The 25,271-nt window shown below is 42.6% G+C and overlaps 1 protein-coding gene across 2 annotated transcripts in view; it reads left to right on the top strand.

Annotated features, from left to right (window-relative positions):
• LOC105551920 (adenylate kinase isoenzyme 5-like) overlaps window positions 1–25,271 on the top strand; it is a 76,468-nt gene that overhangs the window by 19,748 nt on the left and 31,449 nt on the right. For both annotated transcript variants that reach the window (XM_011997358.1, XM_011997359.1), the window contains exons 3-4: window positions 14,312–14,475; window positions 17,883–17,999. In XM_011997358.1, the coding sequence (XP_011852748.1) occupies window positions 14,312–14,475; window positions 17,883–17,999 (281 nt within the window). The remainder of the gene's footprint in view (window positions 1–14,311; window positions 14,476–17,882; window positions 18,000–25,271) is intronic.

A 25,271-nucleotide genomic window follows, 5' to 3' on the forward strand; every position in this document is an offset into this window, starting at 1 on the left:
AAAAAAAAAAAAAAAAAATTGTGTTTGAAAAAAAATTTTCACTATTTAGTCTAGTCCTGCCATGCAGAGGAAATTAGCTTTCTCTCCACCCTGCCCATTCAAATATTTGAAGACATATACACTTTTCTTGTGGTTTATGTCTTCATCCAATTAAAAACATGCAGTTTCTTCTGTTGTAAGTTGTAAGTTCCTCAAGAGCAGGGTGCTATCTTCTTGTCTCTGTGTCCCCAGTCCTTCCACTGCCTAGCTCATTTGGATTCCTTACATTTTCTGGTGGAATGAATAATAAATTCTACTTTTATTATTTCCCCTAAGTCATGTCTCTTTAGACACATGCAGCCCAAATCTTTCCTAAAACCGATTGGCCAGAACATTTTCAAATTTAAGGATTTCTTTTCTTTTTACAGAAAATAATACATCTTCATTCTAGAAAACGTGTATCAATAATAACAAAATCACAAACAGCCCAATGCCTGGGAATGAATACTATTAGTATTTTGATTTATATTCCTCTCAGTTTTTTTTTCTGTGTATGTATATATATATTTTCATGTACATTTTTCATCGGAACGAGATCATAAAATTTTAAAACCCACTTTTTATGCTTAACAAAACCTCAAGGGCATCTTTCCAAGATAGTATACCTGAATATGCCATGTCATTTTTTAAAGTTCTTTTGTAATTCAACCGAAATAGAAAAGCAGAAAAGTGCACAAGTCCTAGGTATTCTGTTTGGTGAAATTTCGCTCATTGGATGCATGTGTCTTACCAAGATGCAGATTAGGAAATTGAACGTGACCAGAACCTCAGAAGTCTCCCTTGCGTCTCCTCCTCATCACTACTCCCTGCAAGGACTACCATAGACATTTTTTAACTTCCATAAATGGAATCACACCGTATAACTCTATATATTATTTAGTATCTGTCTTCTTTCAGCACATCAGTTTAATGACTACATCCTATTCCTTTATGTTGCTGTAATATAATTTATTCAGTTTATACCTATTGCTGTATTATCATAATACATTATTTTTTCAGTATTTTTGCTTTTATTAAAAATTCTGTAATGAATATCTATATACTAAAACAGTGATTTTTTTCTCTTTAGGTAAAATTCACAGATATGAATTAAACTTTTAAGATTCTTTTACTTATATTGCCAAGTTGCCCTTCAAAACAATTGTGCCCATTTTATTTTCCCATCACAATGTGTAAGACTCCCAGTTTCCGCAATGTGGTCTAGAATTGAACATAAAACCTCAGACGTAATCCAACTAACATTCGCCCTGAATGTCTCACTTCCCTTTACTGTACACAAATAGACTGCAAGCACAGATAATCTCCAAGTTCTCTGACAAAGAAAAAGTTAGGGTGATAGTGCTGGAAATGACCTTGGAACAACAAGACGCTTATTTTCCATCAACAAGCTTATTTTCAGATGAGAATCCAGAAGTCCAAAGAGGTAAGCTTTCAGAGCAGACAGATTCCCAAGGAAAACCAAACTAGAAAACTACATGTAGGAAAAAAGCAGCAGAGAAACAAAATGTGTCTTTAGCAGTTACCTATGGGGAGTGAAACTATTTTTCTTCTTCATTTTACTTTTCTGAATTATCTAAATCTTCAGTAAAGAGCATATATTTCTTTCACAGTGGAGAAAAAAAATATTTCTTTAAAAAAAGAGGGCAGACATGGTGGTGCACACCTGTAATCCCAGCACTTTGGGAGACCGAGGCAAGTGGATAGCTTGAGGCCAGAAGTTCGAGACTAGCCTGGCCAACATGGTGAAACCCTGTCTCTACTAAAAATGAAAAATTAAAATAAAAAAATTAGCTGAGCATGGTGGTGCACGCTGCACGCCTGTAATCTCAGCTACTCAGGAGACTGAGGCACGAAAATCACTTCAACCTGGGAGGTGGAGGTGGAGATGACAGTGAACCAAAATCAGCAGCCTGGGCAACAGAGCAAGACTCCGTCTCAAAAAATAAAATAAAATAAATAAATAGAAGGAAAAATAGAAAGGAGGAGGTAAATTTGTAAGTTTCCTATTCTATACACTTAATATATGCCTAAGACTTGGTACAAAGTAGGCTACAAAAGAGGAAAAGTGGTATGTTTAAAAATCTGGAAGAGGCAGGGCACTCTAGAACAATGAATTCCAAGAATTCAGAAACCCAAGCAAGCAGAACCTGAGTGAAGTGACTTTTGAAAAGCAGCTCTGGTCTGTCAATTTGAAAAAATAAATGTGCTTGATGAGCTGGGTCTGGAACAGGCCCTGGAGACCTCTGGGTGAAAAAACAAAGGATCGGTGTTTGGTTGGTTGGTTGGTTGGTTGGTTGGTTGGTTGGTTGGTTGATTGGTTAGTTGGTTTTTTCATTTTTTTGTGGTTTTTTAATTTTTTAATTTTTCTGTAGATTCGTATTCAGCTGAAAGGACAAGTGATTTCATGGTGTTTTCTTATGAGCAGTTTGGAAATCTTGTCTCTGTCTCTGTCTCTGTGGGGTTAGGGTACTGTGAGCTGTAGGAGCTCACCAGCTTCATGGGGTAAAAACATTTCAGAACCACCACCAACAGGCACCAGGAAAGGTGTCTGCCCTTTCCTGTCACCTGAGACCTGAACCTTCCTCATTTTCTGTCCATGTAGGAGCTGGAGTCTTGGCATTTGGTTTCAGAGTCTTGATTAATGAGGGATTTCACATCTCGCTGTGGCTGTGGTGGGTGTTGGCTGAATCGTAAAATCAAAGAGTGTTAATTAGAACATAAATGAAATCACATCCCTAAAGTCTACTATTTATAGTTAATAAGTGGGCCAGGCACAGTGGCTCACGCCTGTAATCCTAGCACTCTAAGAGGCCGATGCGGGCAGATCACTTGAGGCCAGGAGTTCGAGACCAGCCTGGCCAAGACAGTGAAACCCCATCCCTACTAAAAATACAAAAATTAGGTGGGCATGGTGGCACAAGCCTGTAATCCCAGCTATTCTGGAGGCTAAGTCAGGAGAATCGCTTGAACCCAGAAAGCAGAGGCTGCAGCGAGCCAAGATCACGCCACTGCACTCCAGCCTAGATAAGAGAGTGAGACTCAGTCTCAAAAAAAAAAAAAAATAGTGAATAAGTGATGGGGCCTGATAGGGTTGCCAGATTTAACAAATAAAAATACAAGAGCCATAGTTAGATTTGAATTGTAGATAAACAATGACATGGCGTTTAGTATAAGTCTCATGCAGGATTTGACTGGGTGTCCTGTATTTCATCTGGCCAGCTGATGGGGCCATGATGAAAGCCTAGCTCCCAGTGACCATTCCAGTCAACTGCAGGCTGTGCAGTGCATTTCCCAAAGGCAGTCTGTCTGATTTCCAGAAAGACAGGTCAGAAGGGCCCCACATATGAGAGGGTGTAGAGTTTAGTGGTACCAGGGCACAGCTGGCCCTTGGCATGGTTTCTTCATCTGTGATAGGATTACAAACAGCACCTTCTTCAAATAGCTGTTGTAAGAATTAAATAATTACAAATAGAACATATAAAACAGATATTTATTAGATAAAATATCAAGCCAAAAGTATTGTGACTTTTATCTGAATAGTCTGCAATGACTTCTCAAACATATTTGGTCTCTCAACTATACCATTGGTGCAAAATAGGCCACAGTTCCCCTACTATTCTCTCCAGCTTTATGCTAAGAAAACCAAAAATTCCCTTCATCTGCAAGAGAGAGGCATGGCCCTGATTTTGATAAGGCAATAAGGATTTTTATTAACCATCATAATAATTATTCATTCATGATAGAACCATTATCTTAGCATTATTACATTGTAAATATAGAAAGAAAAATCAACAAAGACTTCCTACAGTGACATTGGGGACTTCACAGCAAATTGCCTTCCTTAGGTTATCTAATCTAGAAGTTCCAAATCAGGCTAATCATCAGAATCACTGGGGAATTATCCTTTTTTATTATGAAAATATTTCAAACATACAGCAAAGCTGGAAGACTATTACAGTGAACACTTGTATACCCACCACCTAGAGTCTTCAGTTAACATCTTACTACAAGTTGAGTATCCCTAATCCAAAAATCCAAACTCCAAAATGTTCCAAAATCCTAATCTTTTTGCATGCCAACATGATGCTCAAAGAAAAAGCTCATTGGAGCATTTGGAATTTTGAATTTTAGGATTTGGGATGCTCAACTAGTAAGTATAATGCAAATATCCCAAAATCAAAAAAAATTAAAATATAAAACACTTCTGATCCCAAGCATTTCAGATAAGGAGTGCTCCAACCTGTATATCTTGTCTTGTTCTATATCTGTCCCTCTATTCATCCATCAATACATCCTTTTTTCTTGTACACTTCAAAGTAAATTGAAGATGTCTGTACACTTTCCCTGGGGAATTTTCTAAAACTCTTAAGTTCCCAAGCCTCAGCCCAGAGATGTACAGATCTGCAAATTCAGGAGTTTTTCCAAACAACTCCCCAGCTTCACTCTGGTAACCATGCTAATGGAGCCCTTATTAGCTGAAACATTACCAGTCTCATGGCAAAGGGAAAAGACCTGGCACACCATGTGCTGGGTGTAAAAACCTCTGCTCAAAACCGGTACACATCCGCCTCTGCCCACATTTCATTGACCAAAGCAAGTCCCCTGGAACTCTTAACTTCAAGAAGTTTGGGGCAGGCTGGGCATGGTGGCTCTCACCTGTAATCCCAGCACTTTGAAGGCTGAGGTGGGCAGATCACCTGAGTCAGGAGTTCAAGACCAGCCTGGCCAACATGGCAAAACCCCGTCTCTACTGAAAATACAGAAAATAGCCAAGCGTGGTGGTGGGTGCCTGTAATCCCAGCTACTCAGGAGGCTGAGGCAGGAGAATCGCTTGAACCCTGGTGGCAGAGGTTGCGGTGAGCCAAGATCACGCCATTGCACTCCAGCTTGGGCAACAGAGCAAGACTCCATCTCAAAAAGAAAAAGAAAAAAGAAAGAAAAGAAAGAAGGTGGGGAAGAGTCCCCCTTCCACAGGCACAGGGAGAAGCACTATGGAAGGAAAGCTGGAATATTTAAGAAAGTAATACAATCTAACACAGGAAGCCACTCATTTAATTCAGCCTCTTCTCTTTACAGAGAAGCCAGCACCCAAAGAGGCAAAGTGACTCTCCCAGAATCACTCAGCTAGTTCAAAGGAGAAGTGGTCAAGAACAAAGGTCCCCTAATTGACTTTCTTGTTATGTCCAGGGTTGCCTTTGTGAAGCTCACAGATAGTCCATCATTCATTCATTGATATACTATACACAGGCACTGATAAATAAGGCACGGTTTCTACTCTCGACATTCCCAGTCCCATTTAAAGTTTTCCCGTATAACCTTCAGCGGACCCTGGCATATTTCCACATATTCACCAAATAACCTGAAGCAGTCGGTGCATTTCAGAACTAATAAAGATGTTGTCTTTGAGGATAAAGATCTATTTATCTCAATTGTTTTCGGTCCAAGAGTGTCAGTTCCCAGCAGCAGCCTGCTGAAACTCGGCACAGTGATGCAGCTCTTCCCAGATGGAGAAGGTTTCAAGTGACTCATAGGCCCAGACTGGTTGAGGATCATTCCTAGGGCACAGTCAGTTCATGATCTGATGGCATAATGGTTTTTCTCAGAAAAGAGTCATTCGTTCACAAAAACCTCAACCCAACATAGGGACCTATTTTCATTTAGGGAGAAAGAAATATTTCAACAGGCAGAAATATGATAGGTTTCTAAAATATGGAGATGAGAAATAAGATAGTTTGATTTGCAAAAGATATTCGATCCTCTCACAAGCTATAACTGGGAAGACGATGTGCCTTTAAAGGTGTTAAAACAGTACCAGGATATAAAACTGCTGTGTCCAACCTTTGTAAGCTCATGGAATTTTAGTGGGAGTAAGTTAGAGTTAGAAAGACTTTTAAACGTCACCAACAGTAGCTGCCACATTTTGCAGATAATAATTATGATGCTTATTGTACGTTTCACTTTGCCAGCTACCGATCCAAGAGATTCACATACATTATTTTGCCCTCACAACCAACAGGCATTGTGACCACCCCCATTTTCTAACTGAAGAGGTTGAAGCTCAAAGCAGATATGTGACTTGATCAAAGTCATCTAACCGGATGGAGAATGGCCTGAGGTGTCAACCTGGAACTCAAGCCCGTGGGTCCCGTGATCCTCTTATGTGAAAGGAGCAGAGGTGTCACTTTCGTAGGGCCACAGGCTCCTGGACACTGGCTGTCGTTAACAATTGTCTGTGACACTGGGCCAGGTTCTGTGGGGATGCCAGCCTAAGTGGTTTCTGCCCTCCGCGAGCTTCAGCCTGGCAAAGAAAGGAAGAGAACGTGAGCAAACTGTATGTGCTAGAAGCCAGAGAAGGAGAGAATTTTTAGATGTTGGTCGTTGGTGTTACAGAGTCAAAGGTATCAAAGACTAGAAGCAAGCCAACAAGTAATATGACAAACATGCAATCGCTGTTGAACTGTAAAAGAGCAATTTCAGAGTGTGATGAGATAGGAGATAGTTTCCAAGAGGATAGGGAGTCAATAAATGAAGAGGAAATGGAAACAGGCAGTTTTCCGCTGCTAAAAAAAAAAAAAAAAAAAAAAAAAAGAATATAAAGATAACTCAGAGGACACACGCAATGGTAGAAATATTTTCATTTGGACTGGGGAAGAACCAAGCATGATGTTATACAGAAGAAAAGATGCCAACCAAGAGAAATATATTTCATATGGACAAAAAAGAGAGCGTCAGGTTTTTGGAGCAGGCAGAAGAGGATCCATTTATCATTAAATTTTTAGTCTTTCAGCTGCTATTATGAAGTGTCTATTACATTTCAGGCACTGTTTGGGCACCATGGTGAGCAAAGTAGACCCAGATTCCACACTCATACCATAGAACCTAATAAGGAAGACAAAATTTTAAGTAAATAATATATATCATCCATATAAACTAGATACATGTATCTGTACATACATATCCTTTATCTGTTAATATATTTTATATGTATATAATTTCTCTGCTTTGGCTCCTATAAAATATATATATTTATATATATTTGTATTTTGTATATATTCAAATTTATATTTTACAGGAGCCAAAGCAGGGAAATCATATGTATAGTACCACAATAGTTGTTAAAATAGTACCACAATATAAAAAAGCCTGTGTCCAACCTTTGTAAGATTATAGAATTTTACTAGGAAGAAGCTAAAAAGATTTCTAACCATCACCAAGAGGAACTGCCTCATTTTACAGATAATAATTCTGATCCTTATTGTGTGGACTGGGGAAAACTGAGCATGATATTATACAGAAAAGAAGCTGCCAACCAAGAGAAATAAATTTCATGTGGACAAAAAAAGAGGGTATGAAGTCATCTGTAATATATGTATATATTTTACAAGAGCCAAGGCAGATAAATTAGCCTTAAGCTAAATGGCATAAAATTTTCCAAACAGGAGAAAGAAGGATAGAGGGCAAAGGATGAAGACATCAATGTTCTGAAAACACTGAGGAAATGATACAGTCTTCATCTTAGTGAGTAAGAGGGTCAAACATGTGAAGAGTGAGAGAAATGAGGATGTGTTTGAAGGACAGTGGGAAGTATTAGCGTCCATTCATGGACATCCAATTAATGTCCAACTTGATACCAGGAAAAAAGAAGGATATTTGCCAAGAAGCACTAAAAACTATTATGAAGTTAGATAACATGACTCATTTGGTTCAGTTTTCGGACTTTCTCAAGGGAACTCTTAGCAGCCCAGAGTAGATGCAAATAAAGCCTGTGGTGGGCTGGGCAGGGAGAGTAGGCTGATGGTGACACGGCAGGTTCCATAGAACTGAAGTGGGGCAAAGGATTCAAAGTTGCTAGAAAGGGCCTGGTGTCCAGCTAGCTAGGGAGGTAAGTGGAGCCCAAAGGGAATGGGCCAACCCAGTAAGGTCATAACGATGGCAAGGAACAAGTTGAGAAGAAGTGAGGTCAAGGGAAAAGCGAAAGGGAGAGAAAGATGCTATCAGAGTGGGAGAAGACATCCAAATAACGAACGCTCAGGTTCAGCCAGAGCCGCGGGGGGCTGAAATTGGGTAAGTGATGAAGGTCATTGGTGCTGAGGAGGCTTAAAGATCTCTCAGACTGCGGTGGAATGGGAATTAAAGCCTGGAAAGCTTTGCTGATAGCAATTAAACCCAGAGAATACTGTTCTCTCTGCTTTGAAACTTGGAGAAAATAAACATTGAGTTTTCTAAACTAGATACATGTATCTTCACATACACTGTCACATATATACACGTGTGTGTGTGACACAGAGAGAGAGAGAGATCGTGCACACACGGATATATCTTAAGTACCTGCAAGTGGTCTGGAAGTCTGGAAGTAATGGCTAGTCCCCAGATTCATTACTGACTTTGGATTATGTTTAATTTAAACCTTGATGTGCCAGACAGTGTAACTCAGGAAGAGCTATGGAAGTGTATAACACCCCTTCATTGTAAATAGCTTTTACCAAGCACCAACATTTTAACAGAAAGATGGAAACAGGAAAGTTTTCATTGACATTTGGGAGAACAGGGGACAAATTGCAGAGACTTTTCAAATGTAGACTTGACAAAGCTTGGCAACTGGTTGGGTATGGGAGATGAGGAGGTGGCGCCTCAAGTGGAATGAGACAGAAAGTTGGTGATTATTTCCCCCCATTTTACAGATGAAGAAACTAAGATTTAGAGAAATTAAAAGATTGCTCTGTAACCACGTGACTAGTAAGTGGCAGAACCAGTGTTGATTGTCAGATCACCCGTCCTGTGCCCTTCATAATACTTCATACTCCTCCACTTCCACCCCTGTGCAGATGCAGAGCCCTTTCATGCTCCAGGTTCCATTACTGAAGACACCAGGCTCAGCCTTATGCCATCTTTCCCACACTTCCCTTGTGCTGGCAAAGGTGATTAATTACCCTTCCCCTTCCTACGGAGTCCCAGCCAGTGCTTCTGCGATGGTGTTTACAGGCCCCACTCATAGAACCTATCACACAGCTGTGATGATGGTTCACCTGCCCATCCTCCCCACTAGACTGGGACCTTTCTGATGGAAAAGACCCAGTTCTGGGTCTTTTTATTTCTAGTGCTTAGCAGTGTGAAACCCACACTAGCTGTCCAACAGATGTTTCTTTAAAAAGAGCTGTATTAATTAAGCTTCATGCTTAATTCCAGGTAACATCCTGGAGTTAGTAAGATGCAATAAAATGTCAACAAAGGTCATTTTAGGCTGGGCCCGGTGGCTCATGCCTGTAATCCCAGCACTTTGGGAGGCCAAGGTGGGCGGATCACTTGAGGTCAGGAGTTCGAGACCAGCCTGGTCAACATGGTGAAACCCTGCCTCTACTAAAAATACAAAAATTAGCCAGGAGTGGTGGCACTCGCCTGTAGTCCCAGCTACTCGGGAGGCTGAGGCAGGAGAATCGCTTGAACCTGGGAGGCGGAGGCTGGTCCTTATCTTAAGGAGCCTAGCTAATGAATCCAGGAGCTATCTCACAAGAGAGGATTGCTCCTGTCAATACAAAGCAAACTGGAAAATGTGACCCACGTGGGCATGCTGAGGTGATGCAGGTGGTTTCAGTTCTACCTCTCAAAGAACATCAGGTACCGAAGAGAAGGCAGACTTAGACTACCTGGGCTGGCAATTCCCATACAGTCTCTCCCCTCCCTTCCTTCTGTGGCGATGCTGTCGCGACCTGTAGGGACATGACTTGCTGAGATGGGAAGTGGACGCTCACAGTACCTGCACTTTTCACAATATAGCACCTTTGGCCTCACAGGGAACGCTTTTTACATTTTCCACCTTTTTGTGAGGTATTTACAGACATCTTCAAAATAGAATCTCATATTCCACACTCTCTTTGTGAATCACATCATGTGGTATGGTGTATGGGCTTGTTCAGGGGTCCGAGCCTTGGGTAATGATACACTAAAAATTAGTGAGATGACAGTAAATGTGACAGCTCCTATCTGTCATCAGTCAGCTTGCCACCAGAGGACACAGCCCACTCATTCTGAGATGTGGTTCCTCAAAATATCTTTTGCTGTGTAACAAATTATCCTGGAGGGATATCAAGGCCCCATTGTTTTTTATTTAAAAGTCATCAGTTAAGACCTCAAAGATATGTCAGTGGCAGTATATGAAAATTTATGTTTCTACCAGCAGTTTTTGTGCTTTCACTGCAGTGATAAAATCACTTTGTTCTTCAGTTTGGAGCCAAGGGAAGAATCAAGCTATTGTGTAGATTACTTAAAATTCCACAGTGCCTGCGCCATTTGGCCAAAGAATGCTAAAAATCTGCAGCTGTTGCTCCCACGAAAGTTTCTAACTGGGGCAGCGGCTGCTGTTCAACACACAGCTGTTGTTAATTTGAGCTGAAGATTTTTAATTGCCTTTGTGTCGACATTTATTAAATAACATTTTAGAGGAACAAAAACTGTAATAGTCATATTAGCAGGATGCTGAAGGAAGAAAATAATTGGAACATGGCATTTTTGCCTTGCAAGCCAAGTCTGAAAATATCTTTTCCACATGGAGGGCTCCCAGCCATCCCAGGAAAAGCATTTCCAGGTAAATCCAGCCGCAGAAACCATGATGGCCTTTGCAGGAGCTCAGCCACTTCACCCCTTAGTCATTTACCTGGAAGCACTTCTTCTCCGGAGTGGCCTCCTTGTTCCCACACTCTCCATTCCCATTATACCGAGAGACAGGAGGCATAGTGCTTACAGTAAACATAGCATTAGCTGGCAATTGGCTGCTTCTTTAAGTGGTCTGCATTATTTTGGGGAGCCTCTATAATTGCTGTTTTCCTATTACATCCAGCCCATCCCTGACAATACTATGAGGGGTCTGACTGACTCCCTCCCCATTTGGCTTAGAGCAGCTGTATAGATGAACAGAAGATAGAAAACTCAGATCTTTCCTGGATTTTCTGGCAAGGCAAAGAAGGGGAAATGAGGGGCCGTTCTATTAAAAAGGGTCAACAACTAATGTCCCTTAAGAGGGAAGTTGCAAACTGCACAAAGAAAGGAGCTTTAAGTATGACAAAAGGCAAACCAGGAAAATTGCAGAATGAGTTGTAAATCCTCATTACCATACTAAAATTTCAATCATGTTTTGCATGCTGATGGTAAATATTTTCTTTTAACTTTGTCAGGCATTTATGGCGAACTTACGATGTGCAAGGTGCTGTGTAATGTGCTCAGGGCACCCAGAGAAGCCTGCAGGGCCGGCGACCAGTGAGGGAGCTGCAGCCCAAGAGTAAGGCAGGCAGGGATTACACGGCACTGTTTACAGCTTTAGCTCCAACAGAGTCAAGGGTGAGAGGTCTGGCTCCTGCCAGAAGAGGGAAGCATGTGATCTGGGCCTAAGGGCTGAGGAAGACCTTGATCATTAGGAAAAAGGATGAATATGGCTGGGCACAGTGGCTCAGGCCTGTAATCCCAGAAGTTTGACAGGCTGAGGTGAGAGGATCGCTTGAGGCCTGGAGTTCAAGACCAGCCTGGGCAACATAGCAAGATACCCTGTTTCTACAAAAAATTTAAAAATTAGCTGGGTGTGGTGGTGTGTACTTGTAGTTCCAGCTACTCAAGAGGCCAAGGCAAGAGGATTGCTTCAGCCCAGGAGTTTTGAGTTCAAGGATGCAGTGAGCTGTGATTGTGTCACTGCACTCCAGCCTGGGGACAGAGCAAGACCCTATCTCAAAGAAAAAAAAAAAAGAAAGAAAGAAAAGATGAATGGGTAAAGAAAATGTGCTGGAATATAGAATATTATTCAGCCATAAAAGACAGAAATGCTGCCATTTGTGATAACATATTGGGAGACATTAATGCTAAGTGAAATAAGCCAGGCACAGAAAGACAAATACTGCTTGATCTCACAGGTACGTGGAATCTGAAAAAGTCAAATTCATAGAAGCAGATAGTAAGAATGGTGGTTGCCAGGGGCTGGGGAAGTGAGGAGAAGCGGTTCTGGAGACCTCATGTACAGTGTGATGGCTACAATGAACAACACTGTATTATATACTTGAAATTAGCTAGGAGAATAGATGTGAAATGTCTTCAGCACAAAAAAAAAAAGTTAACTATATGAGATGAAGGTTTGTTAACTTGATTGTGGTAATCATTTCACAATATATATGTATATCAAATCGTCACATTGTACACCTTAAATTTATAGTTTTATCAATGATACCTCAATAAAGCTGGGGGAGAAAACAAAGAGAAGAGAAGGAAGGAAGGGCCTTTCAAGCTGAGGACCAAGAAGAACAAAAGCATGGTAGCCTGGAAAAGTCTGTATGGGCATAGGAGGCCATTGAATGCTATGGAGGTAGGAGTGCCCTACTTTCCAGGCACATGGAAAGCATTGAAAGAACTGTGTCAGTCCAAGAACTGTGTCAGTTGGACATGACAGTGCTGGAGGAGGGTAAGAAATGGGGGAGAGGGATCCGGCACAGTGGCTCATGCCTGTAATCCCAGGACTTCAGGAGGCTGAGGCGGGTGGATCACTTGAGGCCAGAAGTTCGAGACCAGCCTGGCCAATGTAGTGAAACCCTGTCTGTATCAAAAAATACAAAAATTTGCCAGGCATGGTGGCATGCACCTGTAATCCCAGCTAATTGGGAGGCTGAGGCAGGAGAATTACTTGAACCTGGGGGGTGGAGGTTGCAGTGAGGTGACATTGCACCACTGCACTCCAGCCTGGGCAATAGAGCAAGACTCCATCTCAAAAAAAAAAAAAGAAGAAGAAAAAGAAATAGGGGGAAAGATGCTGGAGAGGTAAAGTAGGACTAGATTCTGGAGAGTTGGGATGCTGCTGTAGGGAATTTGAATTTTACTCTGGGGGCATAGGAGGCCATTGAGTGCTATGGAGGTGGGAGCGCCCTGCTTTCCAGGCACATCATCCTGCTAGCAAGTCTGTGGGGCTCCAAAGCTCCTCCCATTCTGACATGCGGAGATGGAGTTATCGCCATACGCCAGGCAGAGAGAGGATGAGGACCTGAAGTGTGGCCAGGTCAATGTGGCCACAGTGGGGAGGAGAGAAGGGAACGCCTCTGAGAGTCAGAGCTCAGGCTTCACGTCCTAGGCTTGCTACTCACTAGCAGTGCAGCTTACCCAATGGAGTTAACTTCTCTGTGCCTCGGCTTCCTTATCTGTAAAATGGGAATAATGTCAGTGCATGCCTCTTAAGGTTATTTTATATAACCTCATACATAATACCTAAAATGTTTAGAATAGTGACTGGTACAATAAGCACTTGACAAAGGTTAGCTATTATTATTATTTTCAGATGTAAAATCCTGTGACTTAACTGATTGAACTTGGAGGGCAAGGGAAAGAGTCAAAGACATACTATTCATGAAAGGGATATGGTAGATACTCAGAATTGATAATAGCTAGGGAAAAAATAAGAAATAAAACATATTGAGGGACATTCTATAAAATAACTATTCATAATCTTCAAATGTATCAAGGACACCCACAAAAACTGTTCCATACTGAAGGAGAGCAGAAGGACATGACGACGAAAGGCAATGTGTGATCCTGAATTTGACCCATTGACTTCAGAGGACATTATGGAGTCAATTGGGACAATTCAATTGAAATTTGGAGGGGTCCAAGGATATCATTATGAAGGAGGAAGTGCTTGTTTCCTTGTTTGTGGGAAATGACACTAAAAGGTTCTGGAGTAAAGAGGCATCCACTTAGCAACTTATTCCCAAGTGTTTCTGAAAGTTCTTTGTCCTCACAACTCTATTGTAAGTTTGAGATTGCTGAAAATAAAAACACTTATTTTCTTAAATTAAAAGCTAGCATTTGTTGAGCATTCATTATCAGGAACTGTGGCCAGTGCTTTGCACATGAGCAGGTTCAGTTCTCCAAGGAAACTTCTCTGACTTTGCATCTCTACCAAAACGGAGCCAAGTACCCCTCCTCTGTGCCCCCATAGTAGGTTGCACTCCTCTTCACTAACTGCCCATGACCATGAGTTACAAGTGGTCTATGAAAAGTAACTGTTTGTTTTTCTGTAACACCTGCCCCCTCCTGCTTCATGGATAGTCTAAGCTCTTTAAAGGTAAGGGCTGTATCCCATTCTCCACTTGCATCCACCACTCTCAGCACAGCTCCTGGTATAGCAAATCCCAAGCTCCCAATACATGCTTGGTGACTGGAACACTGAGGCTTGCTCACCATGGTGACTACCATTAAAAATGAGGCACCAGACTTGGAATGCATGTCTGACACATGACTTCTTTTCAAGGTGGTCCTGGCTCTGGCAAAGGCACACAGTGTGAAAAGCTGGTGGAAAAATATGGATTTACACATCTCTCGACTGGCGAGCTCCTGCGTAAGGAACTGGCATCAGAATCTGAAAGAAGCAAATTGATCAGAGACATTATGGAACGTGGAGACCTGGTGCCCTCAGTAAGCAACACGGCCTGCCCGACACTACTGCCCTTCCTGTCTGGGGAGATCCTTGGGGTTTTTGTAAGGAACCTGAGCTGCTGGAACTAAGAAACCCAAAGAAACAATAGCTGTATTTTATTGCCCTCCTTTGCAGCAATCCAGACGCAGGCAGGTCTACAGCAGACAGCCCTTCTGCCCAGCCAGGTCGAGCTGGCCCAGGCTCCTTCCATCTTGTTTGTCTACCAGACCCTCGAATGTTGGCCTAATTTCACATTTTCCCTCCAAATTCATCCCACTTTAGAATGGGAGAAGTTTCAAAACAGAAGTGAGTGTGGTGCAGCAGAGCCCAGAATTAGAAACCCCCAGAAAATATAAAACAATGCTTTGGCCTAGTCCTGGGAGGTATGATGGCATTCTCTTGAAATTTGCTATCTTCTTGTGTAATTTAAGAATATCCCCTTTTCTATCTTTTTTCTTCTTCTTAAGTCACCATCCATCTCTGAGAAGCTGGGTGGTAGGGATATCAAGAAATATTCATCCCTGCCACACGGGGTCCCATGCTAGGCTCTGTAATGAGGGCTGTATGATACAGTCTCTGTTAGCAATAGAGCCGTCTGGTTCCTCTCTAACCAGTTTCCCACCTGGAAGCCAGAATGGTCCTCATGAAAGGAAAACAGACCATTACAGTTACCACTTAGCTGGCTTCCTGGAGCCCACCCTTTTCCCTAGAGTCTCCTCTTTCCACAGCAGCTGTTATCGGAAAGGGGTCCCGATCCAGACCCCAAGAGACTGTTCTTGGATCTTGTGCAGGAAAGAATTCAGGGTGAGTTGTAAAGTGAAAGGAAGTTTGTTAAGAAAGTAGAGCCGGGCGTGGTGGCTCACGCCTGTAATCCCAGCACTTTGGGAGGCCGAGGCCGGCGGATCACGAGGTCAGGAGATCGAGACCATCCTGGCTAACACAGTGAAACCCCATCTCTACTAAAAATACAAAAAATTAGCCGGGTGTGGTGGCGGGCATCTGTAGTCCCAGCTACTCGGGAGGCTGAGGCAGGAGAATGGCCTGAACCCAGGAGGCAGAGCTTGCGGTGAGCCAAGATCGCGTCACTGCACTCCAGCCTGGGCGACAGAGCGAGACTCCGTCTCAAAAAAAAAAAGAAAGCAGAGGAATAAAAGAATGGCTACTGCATGGACAGAGCAGCCCCGAAGGCTGCTGGTTACCCATTTTATGGAATATTTCTTGATGGTATGCTAAACAAGGGGTGGATTATTCATGCTTCCCTTTTTTGACCATGTAGGGTAACTTCCTGACGTTGCTGTGGCATTTGTAAACTGTCATGGCGCTGGGTGGGAGTGTAGCAGTGAGGACAACCAGAGGTCACTCTTGTTGCCGTCTTGTTTTTGATGGGTTTTACCCAGTTTCTCTACTGCAGCCGTTTTATCAGCAAGGTCTTTATGACCTGTATCTTGTACTGACCTCCTATCTCATCCTGTGACTTAGAATGCTTAACCTGGCTGGGCACAGTGGCTCATGCCTGTAATCCCAGCACTTTGGGAGGCTGAGGCAGGTGAATCACGAGGTCAGGAGTTCGAGACCAGCCTGGCCAACATGGTGAAACCCCATCTCTACTAAAAATACAAAAAATTGGCTGGACGTGGTGACGGGCACCTATAATCCCAGCTACTTGGAAGACTGAGGCAGGAGAATCGCCTGAACCTGGGAGGCAGAGGTTATAGTGAACCAAGATCATGCCTCTGCACTCCAGCCCAGGCGACAATGTGAGACTCAGTATCAAAAAAAAAAAAAAAAAAAGAACAACTTAACCTTCTGGGAATGCAGCCCAGTAGGTCTCAGCCTTATTTTATCCAGCCTTTATTCAAGATGGAATTTCTCTGGTTCAAACACCTGTGACACAGCCAGAATGATTTCTTTAAAGCATTTACCAAAGTGCGTTATTCCCTTCCTCGAAACCTTCCAATGGCTGCCCACTGCACTTAGGATGAAATCCACAGTCCTTCCTGCAGCTCTGGCCTCCAGCTCCCTCTCCAGTGTTATTCCCACCACTCTCACCTTGCTCACTCCCACCTACCACTAGCCTCCTTGTTCCTCCCACACGTCAGACTGTTCCTGCCGCAGGACCTTTGCATTTGCTCTGTCTGCGGCCTGATGCTCTCTCTTCATCCAGTCACACAGTTTGCTCCTTCATCCAGATCTCCACTTCAGTGTTACACTTTATCAGATGCCTTCCCTGACCACCCTATAGAAAGTAACACCTCTAGCATTCTGTACCTCTTTGTCCTGCTTTAATTTTGTACCTATCAGTTATCTGTAGCTGACTCGTCATTATATATTTATTTGTTCATCAATATTGTCTGTCTTCTTCATTAGAATATAAACTTCATGAGGACTTCATTCGCTATTATCTAGGGATAGATTCTGACCACACTTGCAATGGCCACATTCCCCAAGCCCCTGCCAGAAGGCACAGATCCCACAAGCAGGGAGTTCCTCCACTGGCAGCTGATTGCATTTTTCCTCTACCAATTTCCAGACTCTGGTGTATTTCTCCTACTTCATTTACCATAAGCACTTGTTAAATACAAATTTTCAACAAAGAAAGTGATCTTGCTTGAAAATGCTACTTTACATCTACCAAAAGTCTTTTAAGTAGATGTCAAATTTTATAAAATATTTACTGGAAAAAGGTTAACAGCAAAATAACCTTTTTTTTTTTTTTTTTTTTTTTTTAGACACAGACTCGCTCATCACCCAGGCTGGAGTGCAGTGGCACGATCTTGGCTCACTGCAGTTTCCACCTCCCGAGTTCAAGTGATTCTCCTGCCTCAACCTCCCAAGTTGCTGAGAATAACAGGCACCCACAATGATGATGCCCGGCTACTTTTTGTATTTTTAGTAGAGATGGGGTTTTGCCGTGATGGTCAGGCTGGTCTTGAACTCCTGACCTTAGGTGATCCGCCTGCCTTGGCCTCTCAAAGTGCTAGGATTACAGGCATGAGCTACCGCACCCAGCCAGTAAAATACTTTTTATACCATGTTTTGTCTAGTTTTAAATTGCCATTATGCCTAATTCATGGAGTGATACCATATAAAATACAGCTACCTTATCTCATCTAGTCTAAGATGCCAATATTTTAAGATAGATAACTGGTAAGAATATACCAGTAAGAAAAAAAACACTAACAATTAAACTATGATGCAGAACTGATTATAAATACCTGCCAATTTCATAGATATTAAAATATGGCGTGGAGGTGGAAGAGTGAAATGAAATATGGTCAATCGCTGTCTGCTGTTAACCTTATCTGAACCTTCCTCCCCCCCCTCAGTGGATGACTGAAGGAGACTTGGGGTACTTCTAGTGTTCTGTGAAGGAGCTCAGGTCCTGACCACTCTCGCTTTGCTCCAGGGCATCGTTCTGGAGCTCCTGAAGGAGGCCATGGTGGCCAGCCTCGGGGACACCAGGGGCTTCCTGATTGACGGCTATCCTCGGGAGGTGAAGCAAGGGGAAGAGTTCGGACGCAGGGTGAGTGGTTGTTATGGGGATCCTTCCAGAAGAAAAATAAGGTACATCATTGAGGTTGGGGGATAATTCAAAGTCTGTGTCTTTCCCAATTACATTAATGAAAACTTTCCATTACAAGGGGCAGAAACTTAACTCAAACTAGAAATTTTTAAAAAGGAGTAGATTTATTGACTTAAGTAACTAAAACACCCAGCAGTGGTTTGGATTTGGTTGACTCCAGATATCCGAATGTGTTCATCAATTGTCTGACTCTCTCTCTCTCTCTCTCTCTCTCTCTCTCTCTAATTCTCTTTCCTTTGTGTTGGCCTCATTTTCTTCCTGATCAAGGCTTACCTTCTACCATCTAAGTGGCCTCATAGAAAAGTGTTTCTGTTTCCCAGTGGGTCCAGCAAAAGACCCAGAGTTATGTTTCCTTATCCTGGATTTGGTCACAGTCCCATCATCACTGAGCCAATCACTGTGGCCAAGAGGGAAGGGGAGGGAATATGCTGGCTGGCCCAGCCTGGAGGACCAGGGAAGGATGGGAAGGGAGGAGGCGGCAAGGGCACCACACCTGAACCACACAGGGAAGGAAAATCACCCCCAGGAAAAGTAGGGCTGCCTTTACAAGAAGACAGGGGAACGGGTGCTGGACAGGCAGCATCAGAACTACACACCACCCTCCCACTATCCTCCCGCCGTCCTACCTCCCAGCCCACCCTCTCCTAGTGAGGAGGGTGGGTCAGGGCCACTCACAGGGGAGCAGCAGTAAATAAAAACCATCGTGGCTGCCACGTATTGAACCCACTCTGGGCCAGATCCTGTGCCCACACTTTATAGAGGGTACCTGTAATTTTACAAGTCCAGGCAAGAAAGGTACGACTGGCCTCATTTGTTAAACAAAAACTGACCAGCCTGGAGAAATCCGTGTTTATACAGAGATCTCTTTAGACTAGTTTTGAAACATTTTTCATATGCAGTTTTCTCATTTTTTTAAAATAACGTTTTTAGATAGATAGGGGAAGTACTGTCCTCACGTTAAGGGTAATGAGTGAAGCCCAGAGAGGGTTAATGACTTCCCCGTGGCCACACAGCTGGTGACAACTTGCTGGTAAGTGCCACCTGCTGGCAGGACTAAGATTTTGCAGGACCCGTCGCCACCCACCTCCAGTGACATTGATTGAGGTGAATTATACTTGCGTGCCTCTGAGGGTTTACTTTGACCTCCTTCTGAGCTGTTTCATTTAACTTCCTTAGACAGTGTTGAAATACTTCAAGGTCAATTGCTCATCTTCCCCTACACTCCCTACAGGAAACCAGAGTCAAAGAAAACATGTCTAGGTTTAGTTGGCATGTGCGGACCCTGGACCCACTCTGGCTATCCCTCAACTCCAGAGCTTCCATCAGCAAGATGGGGGTGGGCAGAGAGAAGTAGATTTGCGGAGCAGAGCCCCATGACTGTGGAAGGTTCAGGCAGTTCTTGATGGGGGACACTCACAATGCCCAAGTTCTAATGAGCTTTTTCCCATGAAACAAACCACTTCAAGAGCACAAACCTCAACGTAAATCAACTAGTGTTTTACAAAATTGAATTGGGAGCATTGTTCTACTTTTTAAATAATTGTGGTAAAATAGACATAACGAAATGTGTTATCTTAACCGTTTTTAAGTGTACAGTTCAATGATGTTAAGTACATTCATATTGTTGTGAAACCATCACCACCATCCATCTTGAAAACTCTTTTTATCTTGCTAAACTGAAAGTCTACCCTTTATTTATTTACTTATTATTTTATTTATTTTTATTTTTGGAGTCAAGGTTTTGCCCTGCTGCCCCAGCTGGAGTGCAGTGGTGCAGTCATAGCTCACTGCAGCCTCAACTTCACAGGCCCAAGCAATCCTCCTACCTCGACCTCCTGAGCAACTGGGACTACAAGTGTGCACCACCACACCCAGCTAAACTTATTGACTTTTCGTAGAGATGAAGATCTCACTCTGTTACCAGGGCTGAACTTGAACTCCTGGGGTCAGGTGATCCTCTCACCTCAGCCTCCCAAAGTGCTGGGATTACAGGTGTGAGCCACCGCACCTGCCTGAAACTCTACTCTCTCCCTCCTTTCCCCAGCTCCTGACAACCATTTTTCTTTCCATCTCCATGAATTTCGCTATTCTAGGTACCTCTTATTTCACTTAAAAAAATGTCCTCAAGGTTCATTCATGCTGCAGCATGTGTCAGAATTTCCTTCCTTCTCCAGGTCAAATGACATTCCATTGTATGTATATGCCACATTATTTTTATTCATTCACCTATTGATAGAGACTGAGGTTTCTTTCACTTTCTGGCTATTGTGAATAATGTTACCATGACTACGTGTACACAGTATCTGTTCAAGTTCCTGCTTTAGTTCTTTTGGGCATATACCCACAGGAGGAATTGCTAGATCATATGGTAATTCTATTTTTAATTTTTTAAGGAGCCACCATACTACACATATACGTACATACTGCCAGCCATAGTGGCCACACCATTTTACATTCCTACCGACGATGCATGAGAATTTCAATTTCTCTCACCAACACTTGTTATTTTATGGGTTGTTTTGATAGTGGCCATCCTAATGGGTATGAGGTGGTATCTTATTGTGGTTTTGATTTGCAGTTCTCTAATGATTAGTGACATTGAGCATCTTTTCATGTGCTTTTTGGCCAGTTGTATATCTTCTCTGCAGAAATGTCTATTTGAGTCCTTTACCCATTTTTAAATGAAGTTGTTTTCTTTTTGTTGTTGTCTAGTTGTAGGAGTTCTTTATATATTTTAGATAGTAACTCCTTATCAGATATATGACTTACAGATATTTTCTTTCATTTGATAGGCTGTCTTTTCACTCTTTTGATTGTGTCCTTTGATGCACAAAACCTTTTCATTTGGTGTAGTCCAATTGATCTATTTTTACTTTTGTTGCCTGTGCTTTTTGTCCTGTACAAGAAATTATTGCCTAATCCCCATGAAGCCTTCCCTCTGTGTTTTCTTTTAAAAGCTTTGTAGTTTTAGTGCTTATATATTTAGGTATTTTGATCCAGTTTGTGTGTTTGTTTGTTGTTTGTTTGTGATGGAGTCTCAGTCTGTCGCCCAGGCTGGAGTGCAGTGGTGCGATCTTGGCTCACTTCAACCTCTGCCTACCAGGTTCAAGCAATTCTTGTGCCTCAGCCTCCCCAGTAGCTGGGACTACAGGCACATGCCACCACGCCTGGCTAATTTTTTTGTACTTTTAGTGGAGACGGAGTTTCACCATGTTGCCCAGGCTTGTCTTGGACTCCTGACCTCATGTGATCCGCCTGCCTTGGCCTCCCAAAGTGCTGGGATTACAGGCGTGAGCTACCACCCCCAGCCTTGATCCGTTTTGAGTGAATTTTTTGTATATGGTGTCAGATTATTTTGCATACGGATATCCAGTTTTCCCAATGCCATTTGTCAAAAGAATATTTTCTCCCACAGAATGATCTTGACATTTATGTTAGTCCATTTGCATTGCTATGAGGAATACCTAAGGCTGGGTAATTTATAAAGAAAAGAGGTTATTTTGGCTCATGGTTCTGCAGCCTGTACAGGAAGCATGGCATTGGCATCTGCTCCTGGTGAGGCCTCAGGAAGCTTCCACTCACAGCAGAAGGTGAGGGAGAAGCCAGTGCATCACATGTTGAGAGAGAGATGTCAGAGGCCCCTGACTCTTTTCTATAATCACATCATTCGTGAACTCATGGAATGAGAACTCAGTCATTACCACGAGGATAGCACCAAGCCATTCATGAGCAGTCTGCCCCCATGACCCAAACACCTCCACCTGGCCCCACCTCCAACACTGGAGGTCACATTTCAACATGAGATTTGGAGGGGACAAATTCCAAACCATATTAGCATCCTCATGAAAAATCATTTGACCATATGTAGGTGAGAGTTTATTTTTGGACTGTCTATTCTGTCTATATATCTGTCTTTATGCCTATACCACATTCTTTTGATTACTGTAGCTTAGTAATAAGTTTTGAAATCAGGAAGTGTGAGACCTCCAGTTTTGTGGTTCTTTTTGGTGATTGTTTTGGCAATTCAGGGCCTCTTGAGATTCTATATGGTTTTAGAATAATGTTTCTATTCCTGGGAAAAAAAAAAAGAAAAAACCATTGGGATTTTGATAGGGATTACATTAAATTTGTAGATCATTTTGGGTAATATCAACATCTGAGCAATATTAAGCCTTCCATGGATTGTTTTAGATTTTGTTTATTCTGATCTTCTAGCCAACGTCTAGGCTGTGGGTAAGTCCCTAGGGATACATTCTAAGTAACTGAAGAACAGGAAAATTTTTTTATACCACCTTAGAATCAAGGCCTGTGCAGGGCTGGGGGTTGGAGGGGATACAAAGAGAGGAAGGTGTGGTCCAACCCTTGAGAAGCTTCCTGTCTATGAGGACTGGCAGTTGTGTAAACATGACACTAAAATACAATTGCAGATGTGTAACAACTGCTGCAGGATCAACAGTGTTTACTCAGGTTCAGGCTTTTCCCAGTTACCTTGCCCTTGAACTTAAGGTTAGAAGAGCTCTGAGAGAGCCTCCAGGAAAGTCAGGACAGGTCCGGTACGTTTTTGGAAGTGATGGAAATAAAAGTCTTTTCTTTTTTTTTTTAAATTTTTTTGATACGGAGTCTCGCTCTGTCACCCAGATGGAGTCCGTGGTGCGATCTCGGCTCACTGCAAGCTCCGCCTCCCGGGTTCACGCCGTTCTCCTGCCTCAGCCTCCCGAGTAGCTGGGACTACAGGCACCCGCCACCACGCCCTGCTAATTTTTTGTATTTTTAGTAGAGACAGGGTTTCACCGTGTTAGCCAGGATGGTCTCGACCTCTTGACCTCGTGATCCACCCTCCTTGGCCTCCCAAAGTGCTGGGATTACAGGCATGAACCACCGTGCCCGGCCAAGTCTTTTTTTTTTTTTTTTCAATTGCTCTGAGAGGTGGTAGAATATTCTTGTGAAACCCTCAAATGGTCAAGGAAAAGATGTATAGTAAATAAATAAGGGCTCGCTCTCTCTCTCTCTCTCAGTCAACAACAAAAAAATTAAATTATAATCCTTATTCTTCTTTGGGGAATTTTAAAACTGAGTCTGAAGGCAAACCCCAGAACTTAGGCCTATGGGGTTCCACACCATTCTGAGCAATGACAGCCCTTGGAGCTTCCCAAGGTGGAATCATTAAAGCATGTCACTCATGTGCTCTGGAGTCAGAAAACCTAGGTTTTCACCTCTGTCATATATTACGGAGATAATAATACCTGTTAACACCCATTTAAAAGGTTTTGTAAACATCAGATCATACAACATACATAAATGTCTTCTAAGCTATAAAAGTTTATAAAATAGTATCTAGTTTAGCATCACTCATTTGTTAATCACACCTCATACAAACCTCTAAAATTCCTGCTCCATCACCACTTCCTCCTTTGCTTAAAACCCAGTTGGGCTGAGCTCAAAGCTCTATGCAGCCCATTGGTCTGTCCTCTGGCCTTTGGGTAAGTATGAATTCAAATGATCCATGTGATCTTCCCTAAAGTAAAGCAAAATCCTTCCTCTCCCACTGTGGTCCCTGGTCAGACAGGTTTTAGAATGTGGCAGAGAAGAAGCCTAACTAGAACTAAGGAACAAGAAAGTCATCAACATGGTGACTGGACACTTACACCCAATGCTAAAATTCATGATGCCATTTCAAACAACACACAGGTGACTTATTTCATTACTGAGCATACAACCCTTAAGTGAGATTTTAGACATCTACAAAGATAGTTTCTTACATACTGCTGGGAGGAACTTACAGAGACCAAGAGTGACACTGATTTGTCCCTGGACAGTAATTTTAGAAGATTCTAGTATCAATTTAGCAGGTGTGCAAGACAACACATGCAGCCCTCCAGAATGAGCACCTGCTTTAAACCTGACCAGATGACCAAGCATGGTGGCTCACGCCTATAATCCCAGCACTTTGGGAGGCCAAGGCAGGTAGATCACCTGAGGTCAGGAGTTCGAGACCAACCAGACCAACATGGCGAAACCCCATCTCTACTAAAAATACAAAATTAGCCAGGCATGGTGGCACATGCCTGTAATCCCAGCTACTCGGGAGACTGAGGCAGGAGTATCGCTTGAACCCAGGAGGCAGAGGTTGCAGTGAGCCAAGATTGCACCACTGCACCTCAGCCTGGGTGACAGAGTGAAACTCCATCTCAAAAAATAATAATAATAATAAAACCTGACCAGATAAACAAAGATGCTATAAACACAGAATGAGCTACTGTTGACTCATTACTGCCCTGCAGGGCCCTTCATTTGTAGCTCCCCTCCAAATTATAGGCAAAAAATTCATTTGAAATTTGACAAAGACAAATGCAGACATCTGATTTTCCCCAGAGATTCAAAGTAATCAGCTTGGTTGAAAGCATATATTTCCCATTTGTGCATCAGGCCTGCAACTACGTTTGAGGTCCATTCAAGCCTGGAGAGGTTTTAACCAGCCCACAAAAATCTCACCAGCCTTTCTGGGTCACCGAGATTGATGTGTCCAATGCATTGGACCATCAGTTCCTTTAAAAATTCAGTTAGTTAGGCTGACACTTTTGCATACCTGTAGCTGAGTTATCCGAGATGCAAGGTCCTTTGACAATTTCCTTGGCCACTGCATATGACATCACTAAAAATCAAATGCAAACTAATGTCCACAGCTTAAGGGTAAGTCTGTGTGTGGTTTCTCTGTTACCTTCCTATCTTCTATTCCCCAAGCTGGTTCTGTCCCTGTTGAATTACAACCTATGCCTTCAGTTTGCAACATGATTTACTGGAGGAGGGGCTGTGTGTATGTACATGTATGTGTGCATATATGCATGTAGATGTGTGTAACGGGGCAGAAGGAATATGAGAAGAGGAGTCAGGGTTTCTGATCACCATCCTCATTCCCCACTCCAGCTGAGAACCCCTGCTTATAGTGACTCTGGTGTGAACAGGCCTGTATTTGGAAGCTGGCTTTGTAACTCATTGGCTGGTAAGCAAGTCAGCTAACTTTGTAGACCTCTATCTCCTCTTCTACAAAATGTTGGTTGGAAATATGTACCTCAGTGATTTTTGGGAAGATTGGATGGGATCCTTGACAAGTGCCTTTACACATTTATAAGCCTACATATGGTGTTCAATAAATCTTTACAGTTTTTTCAATAATGTGTATTTTTTCTGACTATAGAAATAAAAATATAATAT

The sequence above is a fragment of the Mandrillus leucophaeus genome, unplaced genomic scaffold (genome assembly GCF_000951045.1).
Source record: "Mandrillus leucophaeus isolate KB7577 unplaced genomic scaffold, Mleu.le_1.0 Scaffold539, whole genome shotgun sequence".
NCBI classification, from domain to species: domain Eukaryota; kingdom Metazoa; phylum Chordata; class Mammalia; order Primates; family Cercopithecidae; genus Mandrillus; species Mandrillus leucophaeus.